Source organism: Agelaius tricolor, unplaced genomic scaffold (assembly GCF_023055355.1).
Source record: "Agelaius tricolor isolate 1412-34295 unplaced genomic scaffold, bAgeTri1.0.p SCAF_1, whole genome shotgun sequence".
NCBI classification, from domain to species: domain Eukaryota; kingdom Metazoa; phylum Chordata; class Aves; order Passeriformes; family Icteridae; genus Agelaius; species Agelaius tricolor.
Window position 1 is genome coordinate 75,229,089 of NW_027269261.1, and position 15,992 is coordinate 75,245,080.

Below are 15,992 nucleotides of genomic sequence, written 5' to 3' on the forward strand. Positions count from 1 at the left end.
AGGTTTATAATATTAGAGTAATTTAGAAGCTAAGATAGGAATTTGGATATTGGAGATATGTAACTGGATTAGGAGATGTAGCTGGATATATGTGTGAGTTGGTGCACTGTCTGCAATAAGGCTCTTAAAGTGCTCTCAGGTGCTCTATTAATATTGAAGGGTAAGGGAACAGGAAATTTCAGTAGAAAAATATGCAGACACCTTGGGACCACTTTATCTATGATTTGGGTTATATAGAGTTAAATATCAAGAGTTTAGATTTTTAACTCTAGGTTTATCAAGGGTCTTTAGAGGCTGGAAGTGCTGAGGTCTCCACTTTCTCTCCAGCAAAGTGAATGGGTCCACATTTCTTTCTTCATGTAAGTTGACCTCTTGTCATCAGTGGTGCCAGCTCCATCTGCAGAACCCCACAGAGATTAACCCTAAGGTCATGCAGGTGTTAGAGGCTTTGCTGACCCAGGAAAGGGAGCTCAGTTCACCAAGTCTCATTTGAAGCACCAGAAGTCTTTTGTGCAGTCCTGCAGCCTGGGCTGTGCAGAATGCTGACCCTCTGATCATGCTGGCATGGGCATTTCCAGAGTAGTGAGATCTGATCCAGGAAGAAGCCCTAATCCTGCCGAGTGCTGGCTGCTGTTCCCTGGCAGGGGAGAAACAGCAGCATCACCATTAAGGGATGTGAAGGTGGAGTTGGTGTCAGCAGTTGGTGGTCTCCTCCTCACCAGAGGTCCAGAAAATGCTTTGCTATTCTGAAGGGTGGAGTCATGAAACGCTTCAAGAGTCCTTTGGAACAAAAATGTTGGAGATAACTGTCATTTTTTAAAATATTCATATGCCTGCACTGATTTCTCTAGCAGCCTTGAACTACCAACATCCAAGAGGTTTGCTTTCTTTTTTCTTGGAGGTCCAGCTGTTCTCTTTCTCTCCCTTTACTGCTCTGGACCCCCAGCAGGACTCTGGAGGCCTTGAGCCTCCCCTCCAGGGAGGGATGCCCAAGGCTGCTGTGGCACCATCCTTCTCACATTGGCCTTCCTGTTCTCCACTTCAGTGTCCCATCCCAGGAGCTGTGTTTCACTGCTACCATGTCTGTAAATAATTTCAGTTGGAGAGAGTCTGATGGGTTTAGATCAAGCTTTGTTCTGTTTTCTCTCTTGAACAAACTCTTCCTTGTAACTAAAAATAACGATGATCCTGTGGTAATGTTTGTTCCCGAGAAGACCCCAGCAGAGCATCTCTGGGTAGCTCAGTGGCTGAGCCAGCCTTTGACTGGGACGAGAAGAGAGCAGTGTGGCCGCTCACAGAGGACACTGGTGGTGGTGGAAAAGGTGCTTTCTTTGCCAAGGCAGAGTGTGGGACTGTGCTGAAGGGCTCAGGAGCCCTACGGGAAGAATTGGCAACCTCCAGATCAGAAGATGATGTTTTCTCCAATGTAGGTGAGTGTTGACATTCCAGTATTGCTGAGGTGAAGCTTCACAAATTGCTGTGTCCTTGCTGCAGCCCCACTGGCATTCATCCTGCACACACAGTGTTGTCCAACCCTTTATTTCCCAGCAATGTGAAAAGAGGGGTCCTTATGGCAGGAATTCCTTGTGTTGTAGATTACCTGCTGGGTGCAAGTTGTTTTCTACCCACAGGTACTATTTGTGTCTTTTACAACCAAAGCCTTGCCTTCTGAGGATGCTCACACATGGTCAGAGTTAGGCTGCAGGGTGTATCCATGTATTTCAAAAAAGGAAAAGGCAGGATATTCCTAAACTGAAAGCATTTGATTTTGACTACATTCTCAGTGATTATTGAGCATGGTGGCTGAACTGAATGGTATATAAGGCCACATGATGACTCACCTTCAGTAGCAGTAATCCAGTACTCTCATGATTCAGAAAATGCTCTTAGGTTGCCCTCATGTGAGTTGCCTTCTCTGCTAGAGTTCTTTTCTTGCCAAGTACAGGGTTGGTGGGGGAGGACATTACTACCATTTTTACTCTAATGCTTTCAAAAGGCTAAATTCCAATATGTGATGAGAACTTTGCCAGCAGTGCATAAAGGGGGCATCAGTTCAGATGAGTGAGGAATTTAAGTCCAGAGAAGTGTCATGACGGTGTGACATGCACGTTGAAGGTCTGAGAAGGTGTACATGGTGATGGGGCTGGACTCTCTCTGTCCATAAAGGTGATTTCTCCTTGCTGGATGCTTGTCCAGCAACAGCAGTGAATGTAGGCTTGGAATGAAGAGAACATGGAAGAGCTGTAGTGAGCTTGGGAGCATGAGGTAGAAACTGTGAACATGACATGAGATTTTGTTTGCATTTTAAATTCAGGAACATGGGATATTGCAGATGTAAAATCCTGCCCTGTGACCTTTGGGACATTGTCAGATCTCTCCAGGGATTTAGGTGAGTGGCCTCTTGCTGTACTTCTGTCCGAATTCTTCTATCTCTTTCCTAGCTGCTTGGCTGAAAAGAGCTCTCATTGATCACACATGACTCTTCTTCCCTGGAGCCACATCTCATTAGTCACTCTCCCTTGCAGAGCTTGCTTACATCTGCAATCCAGCACACCAGTGTTTTAGGGAGCAACATTAGAACCTTTACTGAGTGCTTTCCAAACTCATGTACTCATCTTGGAACAAATTTTAAAAAATACTGCCTCCCCTGCAGATTGTTTCTGTTAGGTTGACTCACACAGAAGGTTTCTGTTGTGCTCTGATAACCAACAAATTCAGAGAATTTCAGGGCGAGGGAGGGAGTGAATGTGCAGCTTGGAAAGACTGTGTTAGAGGTTGCCTAGCCAGCAGCTTCTCATCCAGCACAGTGAGGGATTTCTTGCCTGAGCCTTTCCATGCATGGCCTTGAGAAGGATGGAGCATCTCCTCATTTTGCGTTAAGCCTCATTTTTGGCTTTCACTTTGCATCTTTGCACCTGTCAGTCTTCACTGATTGACTGCATGTGCCCCTGGTTCATACATTCCCTGCCTACCAGAAACTCACTCTGACTGAAAGTTTAGCTGATGATGAATGCAAAGTCTGGTCCTGAATCCATTAGAGATGCTAAAGACAAGCATAGATACATCTAGATTGTGTACACCTGTGCACAAAACAGTGTGTGTGATGTTAGCTAGAATGATGAAATCAGCTTCTAAAGCCAGATAAGGCAATTAATATAACACGTGCCATATTTAACCATCTGTTTTCCAACACTTTGCCAGTGGATTCAAGCAGTTCCTAATGTATAAGTACTCAACAAGGAGAAATATTTTTTAACATGTGCATTTATGCAGTAAAAAACCAAAATGATACACAATGCATAAACCTCAGAGTTTATTAGGTGAAATGAAGAAAGGAAAAAAAACCCAATTTATGAAAGATGTAAAGAATACCCTAATCTTTTATGTACAGGCCTTAGAAAGGGGCTAAGGGGAGTCATTCAGAGAGGCATGAGAATCCTAGTGGTTGCTTCAGTTACTGAAAGTAATCATCAAAGCAACTTTTTCCTCCAGCAGCTCTCTCACCTGTGCTCTTTCATGGAGCAATTAATTTGGTAATTATGGATTTCTGTTAGCTTGAGCAGAAGCCTTCTCACTGAAGGTGGTGGGAGTTGGAGCTGGATACTCTGGATGCGGCTTTTGTTCTGCAGGAACTACAGCTCCCTCCTTAGGTCCCCAACAGAGATGTGCCAGAAGTTTACTTTTCTGAATGCTGTTAGTGTAGCCACTCCTGAGTGAGTTGTTTTTAATAAGTTATGCATGTAGTGTCCTCGTCCAGCCTTTGTTAATAAATCCACAGTGATGAGATTAATGTGTGGCTTAAATTACATAACATCCAGGCATCGTGACATAGCGAGCAGACAGAGGCATGATTAATTGGTTTTAATAATGTGAATATACCTATGTGATTATCTTTTAGGTTTGGGATTTGGGCTTTTTTGGTTTAATTTTTTAATGAAGATGCTTTCCTGTGTGCAGATAACGTGAAGAGTAAATCATCTGAGGACAGTCCTTCCAGATGCTGTTGGCATGGCAGCTCGACTTTCCTCCCAGCAGATGATGCGTGGCAGGGGCAGGGTACGTCTCTTTGCCCTTCTTCTGTAGACAGACAATACAGGAACTCTCTTCAGTCCATTCCCTAAGCATCAGACATCAGGGTCCACTTCCCATGGGGCTCATTTGCTGATCAGGGAGAAATCCCATGTGGGTCTGGTTTTGAGCAGGTGCCCAGAGCTGCTGCGAGTCAGTCAGGGCAGCAGTTGTCCAGGTGGAACCCTTGAGAAAGGCAAGAAAATGCATTTTATTTATGTTTTCCCTCTGAAGAAAAACAAATAATGTGGTAGGTAGTGTCTCTTTTGGTATGTACATACTGGTCCAAACTAGAGCTGCTGGGCAGCTGCAGCTGCTGTAGGGGGCTGTCTGCAGGCTCTGCAGCAGTGCCCTGCTATCAGCTGTGGGCAGATAAGCACAGGAACAAGGCAAGCACAGGGTGATCCCTCCCCACACCCTGCAGAGAGCGGGTTAGGGACTTCCTGAGCCAGAGGCAGCAGGATGGGCTCTGTGTTTCAAAAAGCCCCATGTGTTAGCAGTCAACTCAGATTACTAAATTTGTGAAATGAGTTCAAAGCTGTGTTTGGGTTTCATAACTGAAGCATTGTGTTTCCCTCCCTCCCTCCTATGGTTGTGTGGGAAGGTGGAGCTGAGTGGCCTTTTCCAGGCAGCTGCAGCCTGGGCTCAGTGGGGTGGCTGGGGGAGAGCCATGGGAGGACGGTGCTTTTCAAGCTCCATGTACCTTTGCCAAAGCTTTAAATTTCCTTGGAAATGCCCTGAACCCAGATGCAGAATACAACTCCAGTGCATTGTGGCAGTCAGGATTTCAGTCTTTTTATGACTGGTAATGGGTGTTTTTTTACTTTTAAAAGAAAGACAAGCATGGGTCCTGAGTGGCTGGAATAATTTGGCATAAACAGAGTGGGTATTAGATGACCTTTTCACTTGACCTTTTGGTCAGGATCAAGTGAAGTATTTATATATATATATATATATACCCCTGTTGTTGGGAAGCCTTTCCCTGCTCTTGCAGGAATGATGGCTGATGAGCTGAGCAAACCTCTTTGTTCTCTAGCTGCTCTGATTGCTTAACTGCAGGAGAACCCAGAGGGGAGGAATGCATTAAGGAGAAAAGATTGTGGTTCTCTTCCTTCTTTGCTCAGCGGTAACTGAAGCTCTGCAGCAGATGCACCATTTTGGCCATGATTTTATAAATAACACTGTTTGCTTTAAAAAGAATAAAAACAAAACCCCCAACCCTGAGCCTTCCCTTCCCTTGGTGCTGTGTTTCTTTACCCCTGCGTTGCTGCAAAGAGCGCCTGGCCCTTTCCAACTTTGGAGCCCCGTTGCGCCCACATGGGATGGAGGGAGGCAGTGTGGGCAGCTCTTCAGCAGCGTTCCCTTGCACTACATTTAGCACATGTCAGACTTGGCACACTCTGGGCTTGATCTGCACTTGCAAAGCCAAGCAGAGCTCTGCTTTTGGAGTTCGATATCTGTCTGAGAGTAGAACTATAGGAGCAAATTCAGGAGCTTGCTTCTGCAAACATCAGAGCAGAAGTTTTTAGAGGATTCAGTCTGTCTTACAGCTTGCTTTTCTGTCCTGGTATTTTTTTTTCTTTTGAATCATCAGCCTTGCTCTTGATGCAGGGGAGGGGTGCGTCAGGAACATGTATTCCCTGAATTTAGATGAGGTAATGGTTGGCATGAAGGTTGGCGCTGCAAGCAAAATGAGCTCTTAGACAGTTAAACACGCCTGTTAGCTCTTGCAGGCTTGGGAACTAAAAAAAAAAAAGCCATTCATAGCCTAAATATGACCTGGGGTCATTTCATCAAATCCAGGACAGTACATGTAATGAGTCTCTTTGTTCTGTGCTGGGCTGGTACAGCCAAAGGAGATGCATGCCGGACTCCTGCCTCTGGCCTGGCTGGTGGAGCTGCCTTGGCCTGCTCCCTGCTCCACATCGGGTTATCTTTCTGTGAAGTACCAGCAATAATAACACCCTCACTTACAAAAGGCTTGAGATTTAAGTGTTGGCACAGCTGAAAGCACATATACACATAGGGAGAGAGGAAGTTAGTGGTAAAGGGAACTAGGCAGTCACTTTTGGAATATTTAAAAGACTCTCAATCAGGCTGGTTTCCAAACAACACACTCCTGTGTTGACATTCATTAATGATATATGCTTGCTGATGGTTAATTCTCAATTATTGTCATATCTGGAGTCCTGTGTCCATTTCTGGGCTCCCCAGTACAAAACAGCAGAGATATACTGGAGAAGGTCCAGCCATGCCTGTGTATGAGCACCTGATGGGGTCGTGGCCTGGAGAGTGGGGAACAGGCAAGAAGTGGGTAAGAAGTGAATTTCCACTTATCCATAAGTGAAAATTTTTTTTTATAGGGAAAGTGGTCAGGCAACAGAACAGTTTGCCCAGAGGTGTTCCAGACTTTCCACCTTTTGAAATATTCAAAACTTTGCTGCATTACTGAGAAACCTGCTGTAGCTGAACCCTCTGAGAGACATGAGGTGGGACTAGACAATTTCCAGAGGCCACTTCCAACCTCATTGATTCTGAAATTGTCATTCTGTCATCAGTCATTGTCTCTGCATATTCAAACAATTAGTCCTTAGCAATCTGAGCCTTTGTTAGCTGGGGGCATTCAGTGTCTTGGAGTTGAAGTCACATGGTCAGCACTGATGGCTGCTGTCCCAGCAGTCCCAGCAGCAGGATGAGGTGGCCAGGACTCTGCCATGAGAGCCCCAAAGTGGGAAGATTTGCTCATCATCTTTTTCCCCTACTCATCATTAGTGTTTACATACTTTTCATTCCTGTCACAAAGAGAAAGAAAGGGGGCTGAACTCTTCTGGTCCTGACATAATTCACTTCATTTTTGAGCCCAGGAAGTGCTCTGCTTTCACCAGGTGCCTTTCTTGTTCCTGTTCTGCAGGGTTGTTCTCTGCCTGGGAAGCTTTACTTGCATGTGCTTCCTAACACTCCCTTTGTTGTACCTATGGCACACATCTGCCACTGCCTCTTTGGTGACATTTATGTACTTGAGCTTTGCTGTCCCACAGAATGCATTGCAAGCTGTGGCTGGTTCTGCTGTTATAAAACATGTAACCCACACAGTGTGGCCAGCTGGGCTGTTTTTGAGCACTTGTGTCTGGTTCCAAGGCAAGGGAATACTAATTTTATCCCATGCATCTGCTTCCAAATGCAGCAGACCTGTGCTTTGGCAACAGCGCAGTGCAATCTCAGAAAATCCACATTCTGCTTTGCAAATGCAACAGCTCATGGCCACGAGAGTCACTTTTTATCTGTGTTCTGGCATCCTCCCAATGAATCCCTCTTGATTGCCAAAGCAAATTTTCCCCATAACCTTAAGAAAAGCTCAATGTCTCCTGATCCTATGTCTCCTGACTCCCAACCTTCCTTCTGTTCCAGAGTTACAATCAATTGTAATTCCTTTGTTTTATGGGAATCAGTAGCTTTTTTCCACTAAAAGAAGTCTTCAGTCTGGGGTTTATTTGATATTTTGCCTCTACTGAATTAGGCTGAAGGAAGGTGCCAAATAAGGGATTCTTCCACCCAGCTATTGACCTGTAACACAGAAATTCAAGCTTTAGACTGGAAATTATCTACCCATTTCAACTGAATGTATTACACTTAGTCTACAAGTGATGTCTTGGCAAGGATTTGGGTTAGGACTGTGTTCCTAGCACAGTAAACTGCCCTTTGCAAAGGGATGGGTTTTCTACAGCAGCCACAGAAAAGCTCAGTGCCATGGACGATATGCAGCCTACTGAGGGGTTTGCCCTGCCAGATGAGCCTCCCTTAAGTTTCTGCTGCCCATTTTTGTGACAGCATGCAAGAGAGATGCTGGTAGATTAGAATCCAAATGTACAACTCCAGATTAGAAAATTTTGAATCCCCTTCTTGGTGACACAGACTGTTTTGCTGCAATACTTTCCAGTTTCATTTTCCAGGCCAGATAATTAGGTTCAGCCTGTACAGTACTGTACTCCACCCTACCTATCAGGAGGCACAGAGAAGTTGCTGACTGTCCCCTTTGAGCAGATCCTGCTGCTCTGGGGCCCTGTTTTCCTGCTCCCCAACACCCCCCAGGGTGCAGCCATCCGCTCCCTGTCCGCTCCTCGTTACACAGGAGAGAGACTGGAGACCAAGGGCGTTCAGGTAGTTGGTGCTGGGATAGACTTTCTGCCTGCAGACGTGCTGGCAGCCTCCCTGGTTTCTGAAGGCACCTTCAGTGTTGTGCCTTTCAGGATCTAAAAGTGTTTTCATTGCATGGGGTACATGGAAACTACCTTGGCCTTGAAATGCACTCTGCAAATGTTTGCTGCCAACAGAAAAATACAGCTTTGTCTGGGTGGAGTTTGCTGGAGGACTGGGGTGGGTTGCAAGCAAGAACAGAAATGGAAAATGACATTCAACAACATTGCTTTTGTAAAAATGAACAGCAGGAATTGCCAAGATGTTGGCCTGTGTTGGTGCTGAGAGAGATATCACCTCTGTCAGGTCTAAACCCACATGGGGAGCAGGGGGACATGCATGGCACATTTCTTTTAGTGTTTATGTTCACAGGCATTAATGATCAGTTTTAGCCTGTTGGAGAATTGATGACCCAAGGAGAATCAAATTTAAAAATACTAGAGAGTATTCAAAGTTTAAGGACACTGTGGGAGATGTTACTGAAGGGAAATATGCTACACAACAGAAGCAATTTTAAGTCAGAGCTTTGGGATAAGTACATTTAATCAGAGCTTTGGGATAAGTACATTTAATCCGATTTCCCCATCAAATCCAGCAAATTGTAGAGAATCTTATATTGCCCTTAATTTTAGTCTGAGTTGATTTTAAACACCCCTGGGACACAGTAATTTGGGGGAGTAATTCTGAGGTGAGGCAGTCACTACTGTCTGGCAAAGTTTCATGCCCACGTGTGACAAGGGTGAAGCATTAATGTAAGCCCATTGCAGGCCAATCAAAACTATTTTCATGTTTAGAAGCATATACATAAATGCACTTTTTAAGACATCAGAAGTTAAAAAGGAGTAAACAACAGTTGTGGCTTTCCATGTGTTAAGTTATGGTCTGTTTTGCTTGCACACCCACAAGAACATCATCAGCAGAGCTGCTGCCTTGCAGCTCAGGAGGCTGAATTCTGTTTTGGACTGGAATTTTATGGGGGAATGCATTCAAAATTAGTTGTTCCTTTCCCCTTTGAAGAAGGAAAGACATATTGTCTATATAGAGGGCGTGGATTTTAAACTGAGAAGCTTAAACAATGTTTATAATCATGTTTATAACATTTGGCAGCAAACTGGTCAGAGCAACTTTTTGGAAACAGTTTTCTTTTATCATTCCCAGCATGCTTTTGGTTTTGGCCCTGCTTCAAGTAGAAGTTTTTCCATCCCGCTTGGGATTTTTTTTTTTTAAGAGAAGTAATCAGCTAAGAGTTATTATTATATGTTTTCAAACTTATATTGTGTTTTTAAAGTCATTCTTCCTGTTAGGATAAGACTTAAGATTGTTACATTCAAATTGTTAAAAAATAATCAAGTAGTCCTTTCAACATCTTATGCTGATTTATCTGCTTTTTTGCACCTCATTCAGTTTGGGTGAAGGAATTAAACTGGTCTGTTTTGCCTTCTCGACTGAGGATAGTTTGCCAGTGCTTTGTGGAGAGGCAGCTGAGGGCTTGCAGCCAGATTTTCAAAGGTACCAGATGCTGAAAGACAGAGAAACCTAAACGATTTTGAAAAGTTTTTTGCCCATTTCCCATGAAATTATCAGAATTGACACAGGGTAGGTGTTCTCTATTTCATGCCTGTTTAGAGTTGTATATCAAGGAGGTTTGGAAATCAGTACTGGGATGGTGCTTTTCTGGCTTACATTCAAGAAAAGAAAATAGAAAAGGAAGATGAAGTTGAGAATGTAGTTGGTTCTATTTTTTGTAAGAAAGAAAACACCAATGAGAGCAATAATGAATGCACAAATCCTTTGTTAATATTACTCTTCTATATGAATAATTGCCCAGAGTTTTCTTGAAAAACAAGCTTTACAAAACTAGAAGGGCTTTTGGTTTTGTATGTGCTTTTCTGCCCTTCTTTAATTTTTCTCCTGTCCTGGAGAGTGCTGTCACTAATTGTGAATTGGCAGTCAATGTATATGTCTTAATACATTTTTAAAATAAATTTGTAAATGTTTTAACACATTTAAGACATGCATACATGCACATCCAAATATCACATGAGCAAGCAAGAAGATATTTTTGCAGCATTTGTGCTGCTCATGTGAGGCTGGGAAGTAGTATGGATTTGAACATAATTCGTTCATGTGCGTGCCCTAATAGGTGACCCTTCCATGATTGACCTGGACTCTGACTGGAAGGCTCCCACGGAGGAGTGGGGAAACTGGACTGGAGTTGAGGAACATCAGACGAGGGATGAGAAGAAGGTGAGGCAGTGCTGTTGATGGCCAAGGGAGACCTGGTCCACTGGGGTCAGTCTCATCCACACTGGGGTCAGTCTCATCCACACTGGGGTCTCCAGTCCAGCCCTGGAGCCAGGCTCCTTTGGTTGTGGGGGCTTTCTCATGCTGGGAGGAAATGCTTGGCATGGTCCCTGCCTCACCTGTCTAAGATAGCTGGAGCTGGGGAACACACTTGCAGGAGGCATGAGATGGGCTGGGGAGAGCTGGTTGGTTCTGGGAGTTCATCATCCCCCTGTGATCACTGTCCTAAGCAGCAAACCTTGGGTGTTTGCACCCTACTGCTGCTGACCTTCTCAAATACCCAGGCCTTAAAAGAGGTGTGGAGTCCAGAGCTGACACAGCCTTCACAGGATCTCAGGCAGCCAGGACATATTTATTTAAGTTTGCTGATAAGAGGGTTTGGTGACAGTGATACAGTGGTATCTTGGGTGGAGATGTAGAAGCAGAAGTCTTGCTGTTTAAATGCTTTCTAGAAGCCCAGAGAAATGTTCCCTTTGGGCAGCAGTGGGAAGAGCAGGCTGAGCTTTTTGCAAAGATATGTGTTAAGCTGAGGTGTGCACCCTATCCAGAGAGACAGCCCCTTGTACACTGTCAACACATACTCCTGGAGGTAATCAGTTTTCCTGAAAAAACCAAAATTAGCTGTCCCATGACTCCTCTTACAAAATCTCTGATGATTTCAGGATTTGCCAAAAGGCAAAGCAGGCATTCGTTTCTGTCTTTCTGGACCTGAAAGTAAAACACGACGGAAGAAGAAGAAGATGGAAGTGAAGGAAGCAAAGGGTGGAGCTGGACTGAGGCATGTGAGTATTTTGTATTCCAAGAGTAGTGTTTGGTTTTCCATTAGCAGAGGGGGATTCTTCTCTCTTAGGATGACCTAAGGGAGACTTTTCTTCCTCTCTGTCTTCTGGCTTTCTCTTCTCTTTTCTCCCTGTCTTCCCATAAAAAGCAGTTATGAACACAGGGAACAGTGGAGTTTTGCAACATGGTATTCCCTAACATATTTTCAAAACACTTTGATTTTGCAGTACAGAATGTTGTGCACTAAACTTGGAATGCATCTGCCTAAACATTTTTTCATCCATGATTAAAACCAGATGCACTCCAAATTTAGCGTACAATTGGCCTGTCTTTCATCTGTAGCTGAAGGTCACCCAGAGATATCAACAGTAATGAAAAGGTGGTTCCCAAAAGTCAGTGAAGATAAAACAAGGCCATTGTTATACCACTAAAAAGCTTATTGAGAGAAAAATGTCTCAGAGTGTAATAGAGAAAGGCTGTGGAGAATGTCAGTTCATTTGGGATGGAAAGTGCACAGGAACAGAATGTTGACTGGCTTTTGGTCCAGTGCTTGCCTGTGACTGGTGTTCAGTGAAATGAGAAATTGTGGGGGAAATGCCTGAAATGTCCAAATTGTATTTCATTCACTTGTCATAGAATGTGTTTTGGACATGTACAGCTGCATTTTTTTTTTTTAAATCATATGTCTTCCCCTCACACCCACTGTGGTCTCTCATGATCCTCGAGACGATTTTGCTCCCAGATCTCCTGATGCTCCCATTTTAAGGGACAGGTTTTAACTGCCTGACTGACCACAGTCCACATAATCATTAGGACATCCTAGAGTTCCCAGAGTGCTGCCATACCTTTTTATATCCTTTTTGGACATAAAAAATGAAATTACTTATGAAGCCAGATCCACAAAGTTGCTCATCCCACTCCAGTGTTTCTGTGGACCCTAGTCACTTAGCACTCACTGGGCACATGTTGCTCTTCAGTGTCACTACACGATGACAGTACTTTCATCTCAGTATTTCTTGCTGCTCTTCTGTTCACTGGGAGAAACAAGGGGAAAAATAACACTGAAAGACAACTTCAACACTTTAATCCCCTCTAAAACAAATAAATAAGAGGTAGGTAGATAACATGGCGAACTATTCTAATCATATAAAAATTTATTTGTCCTGCAGTTTCTTTAAATGCCCCACAATAATGACATTTTCTCTCATATTTTGTACTTGCATATGCTTCGTTTAACTCATATGCTTAGTGAAGCATATTGTTTCAATTAAGCCCCAGCAAGGTTTGCAAACAAGAATGGAAGAAGGCCCCAGGGACTTGATATCTACAAGAGATAGCAGTGATGCAGTGAGTGCTTCCTTCGAAAAATCCTTGGACATTGTTAATAATTCACCCAATAATGGTAAGTGATTGTTTTTGCACATCTGATGAATTTTCAGAATAATGTGTAATCTAAGAAGTATTCACAAATGCATTTTTAAGTGAATATGTGAAATGCTTCTCCTTTAGCTGCATATTTTAATTCTTTGAGAGGCTCTGTATTACTCAGAGGCTATTCTGACAAATACTTGTTGCTGTTCCTCTCAGAGTTACTGAGCAAAAAAAAAGCTAGTATTGCATTTAGTGACTGTAATTTTTGCACAGCTCTTTTCAACATGAAACAGAAGCAAATATGAGTGAGTCAGAGCCCACTTAAAAACACTGAGTCCTCCCCATGATTTTGAATTACCCCAGAAAGTAGGTGGCCCTTGTAAAACACATCTAAAAACCTTTAAATCCTCTTCGTCAGGCAAAAAGCCAACAGTTCTCAGAGATGCAATTGCACGTGGAAGGTTTGTGCATTGTCCCTGTTGTTTGTATGGCAGGTGTACCTGGAAAAAAGGAGAGGAGGAAGAGGAAGAAAATGAAGAAAGAGACTTGAGGGAGCTGTGTCGCTGCCAGGGTGCCAACCTGATGGGGCAGACATGCCAATGAGCTGCAAGGATTCTGCTTTCTGCGATGCTGCTGAGCCCCAGGCAAAGAGAGGCTCTGGGAGACCTCCCAGCGAGAGGAAGAGAAGAGGAGCAGTGAGCCAGAGAGCGTGAGTGTGTGAGAGAGGAGAGAGGGAGCAGGCTGTGCACAGGAGGTGGTTTTGAAACAGAGTGGCTGTTCATTGCAAGCTGCTGCCCTTGATCAAAAGCTGTTGAATGGGGTTTGACTGGTTGCATTAAGTCCTTTCAGTTTTTTGCTGTCATGTTGTTTGTCAACTTGTAGTGTTCTATGCCATTGTAGAAATAGTCGGGCTGTACCTGACTGTGATTGTACTTTGGTCCTGTGGAGGATCCTCCAGCTAGTCTGGTCTCCCCTGGCATTTCTGCAGAGGTGCTCATCGACAGGCTAGTAATGTACAGAAGGAAGCACTGTTCAGAAACAAAGGGAGAATAACATGGATCATTCTCCAACCTCCTAACTCTTTTAAATCCTTGGTGGCTGCTATTTGTCAGACTTTTGCCTCTTACCTTGCCATATTTATACTTTTTACCCCACATCAGACTAGTTTGCTCCTCAAAGAACATTTCTAAAGGAGGTTTTTAACTTGTTTGGAAAGATGGTCTAAACCCATTTTTTCCCCTGGATTTCATGGTGGACTAAAGTTTAAAGTCTGTATGTCCAAAGCATGTTGCATTTGTACTTATAGTAGGCTGAGGTAACTTTTAAAAATAATTTTTCTTAACCTGATGTTTGGAAGTTTTTTATCATTTTGTCACTTGAATATTCTAATATAAACTAAATTTGTGAATGAAGTTTTTAAGTCAGTTTAGTATTTATTGATGGGTGTGTATTTCTCCTTGTCAGAGGGCTCATAGTATGGAGGAGAATGTGTTACAATAGAATACTGTGGTTTATAAACAATGCTGAACTGACACCACTAAAAGCAGAAGCCTTTTATCCCCAGCGGAGCTGCAGCTTTGGTGGTAGCTGGGGGCTCTTCTGTAGCTGGTAGACAGTCCTGAGACTCTGCCTGACCCATCCCAGAAGTGCTGCCTCAAAGGATGAGATCGTTTTTCTCAAATCTCCATCTGCATTTGACTCTGTGCCTTTGGAGATGGGGGGGGACAGTTACTAATGCATGTTAAATGTGTGCACATTTGTAGGCTTTGGGCTGATGCTGTGAAACTCTTCACTAGGACAGTGAATAACCAGGGATGTCCGTGGCTTTACACTGCCACAGCTGCACTCCTGTTTGCATCATGGAGCCAGAGGAGAGCTCTGTGCTTCCGCCATTGCATCCCTGATCCCCAATCCCAGCTTGTCTAAGCTTTACTTGCAGCTCAACACTTTTCCCTGCTGGCCTTCATCTGTTGCATAGCTGTCAGATCAGCTGTACCCTTCAGAGAAGCAATTAACTGCAGCAATGTATTTGTGTTTAGAGTTTAGCTACTACATGCTGAAGCTGCTATACGTTGAATCATTCTTGTGCTGTGATTTTTGGGGTAGTTAGCTGTACCATGTGCCCTGAAATTTAGCACAGTAGGGTTTTTTCAGAAGGCAGGGGATGGGTAATCTTAACTGATGCCACTTAACAGCCCACTGTCTAGGACCTGCACATCTTGGTGTTTGTGTCTCAGTGTAGGCGAAATATTGGCAGTTCATGAATGGACTGAACAGACCAAAGAGCTTTTATGGGGAAAGCAACTGGTTTGGAATAGAAGCATAACAAGAAAATACATGGCCTTGCTGGAGGAACAGGTACAGCAAGTTCAAGGATTTAGAAGATGTGGTAATGAGTATGTGGGTAATGAACAAAGTTCTGCTATCTCTGAAGCCAATGGAAAACATTCATTGACCTCATTGGGGCCAGGATGTTGCCCATGGCCTTTGCTTAGCATTGAAGCACTGTCATGCAAAAAAGAAAGAAAGAAAAAAAAAAGAGATAAAGAAAAGCTCTTGGTGGACTACAGATTTCTTCTGCTTTTTTTTCTCTATATCTGCTTGTAAACGTTTTGATGTCTTTGTAATTATGCTTTATTTCAACATTTTTCAGTATTTCAAATGCCACTGTTTTTATAATAAAACATTAAAACTTTTGTCCAAAGCCCAACACTCATGAGGTGTTTTATTTAATTTGTATGTGTTTGAGTAAGAGCATGTGTTTTTTGCTAGAACCATTCAATTTTCAAGCCTTTTTTAAGAGATTCCCTTTATCTGAACTCTTCAATGTTTAGGAAATCCTAGTGACATTCTTTTGTTGTTGGGATGAAAGAACAATCCAGACTTATAACACTGACAAGCTGACTGAGGTGCTGATGATAAGCAGCAGCAAATGATATTACTGTTTTTGTGTCAAATTCTTCAGTACCCCTCTTCCTGACTTCAGTGGTGTCTGAGGGTTGCATTTTCCTTCTGGCCTCACTGTTTCACCCCTGGGAATTCATCACAGTAATACAGAGATGGGCTCAATAGTTTACAGCAGCACATTATTTAATACCACTCTCTAATGTAGGCAAAAAGAATACACTTCTACAACTAAATATTCTTGATCATAGGCTTTCCTAAATAATTGAAAAGCACCTTTCAGGGTAAATTAGGTGGCAATGTACAGCATGCCTGTGTGATTAATCTCTTTTGTCAGCAGTTAGGAAAGGGTGTATTGGTTGTTGCTTGTT

At 43.3% G+C, this 15,992-nt stretch overlaps 1 protein-coding gene across 1 annotated transcript in view; it reads left to right on the plus strand.

The window, feature by feature from the left end:
- Nucleotides 1–15,427, plus strand: part of LOC139596136 (protein LYRIC-like) — a 30,701-nt gene extending 15,274 nt beyond the window's left edge. The window contains exons 5-11 of the mRNA XM_071440167.1: nucleotides 1,215–1,430; nucleotides 2,315–2,389; nucleotides 3,958–4,056; nucleotides 10,406–10,509; nucleotides 11,229–11,348; nucleotides 12,619–12,748; nucleotides 13,212–15,427. Coding sequence (XP_071296268.1) covers nucleotides 1,215–1,430; nucleotides 2,315–2,389; nucleotides 3,958–4,056; nucleotides 10,406–10,509; nucleotides 11,229–11,348; nucleotides 12,619–12,748; nucleotides 13,212–13,267 — 800 coding nt within the window. The 3' untranslated portion in view covers nucleotides 13,268–15,427. The remainder of the gene's footprint in view (nucleotides 1–1,214; nucleotides 1,431–2,314; nucleotides 2,390–3,957; nucleotides 4,057–10,405; nucleotides 10,510–11,228; nucleotides 11,349–12,618; nucleotides 12,749–13,211) is intronic.
- Nucleotides 15,428–15,992: the final 565 nt, after the last annotated feature.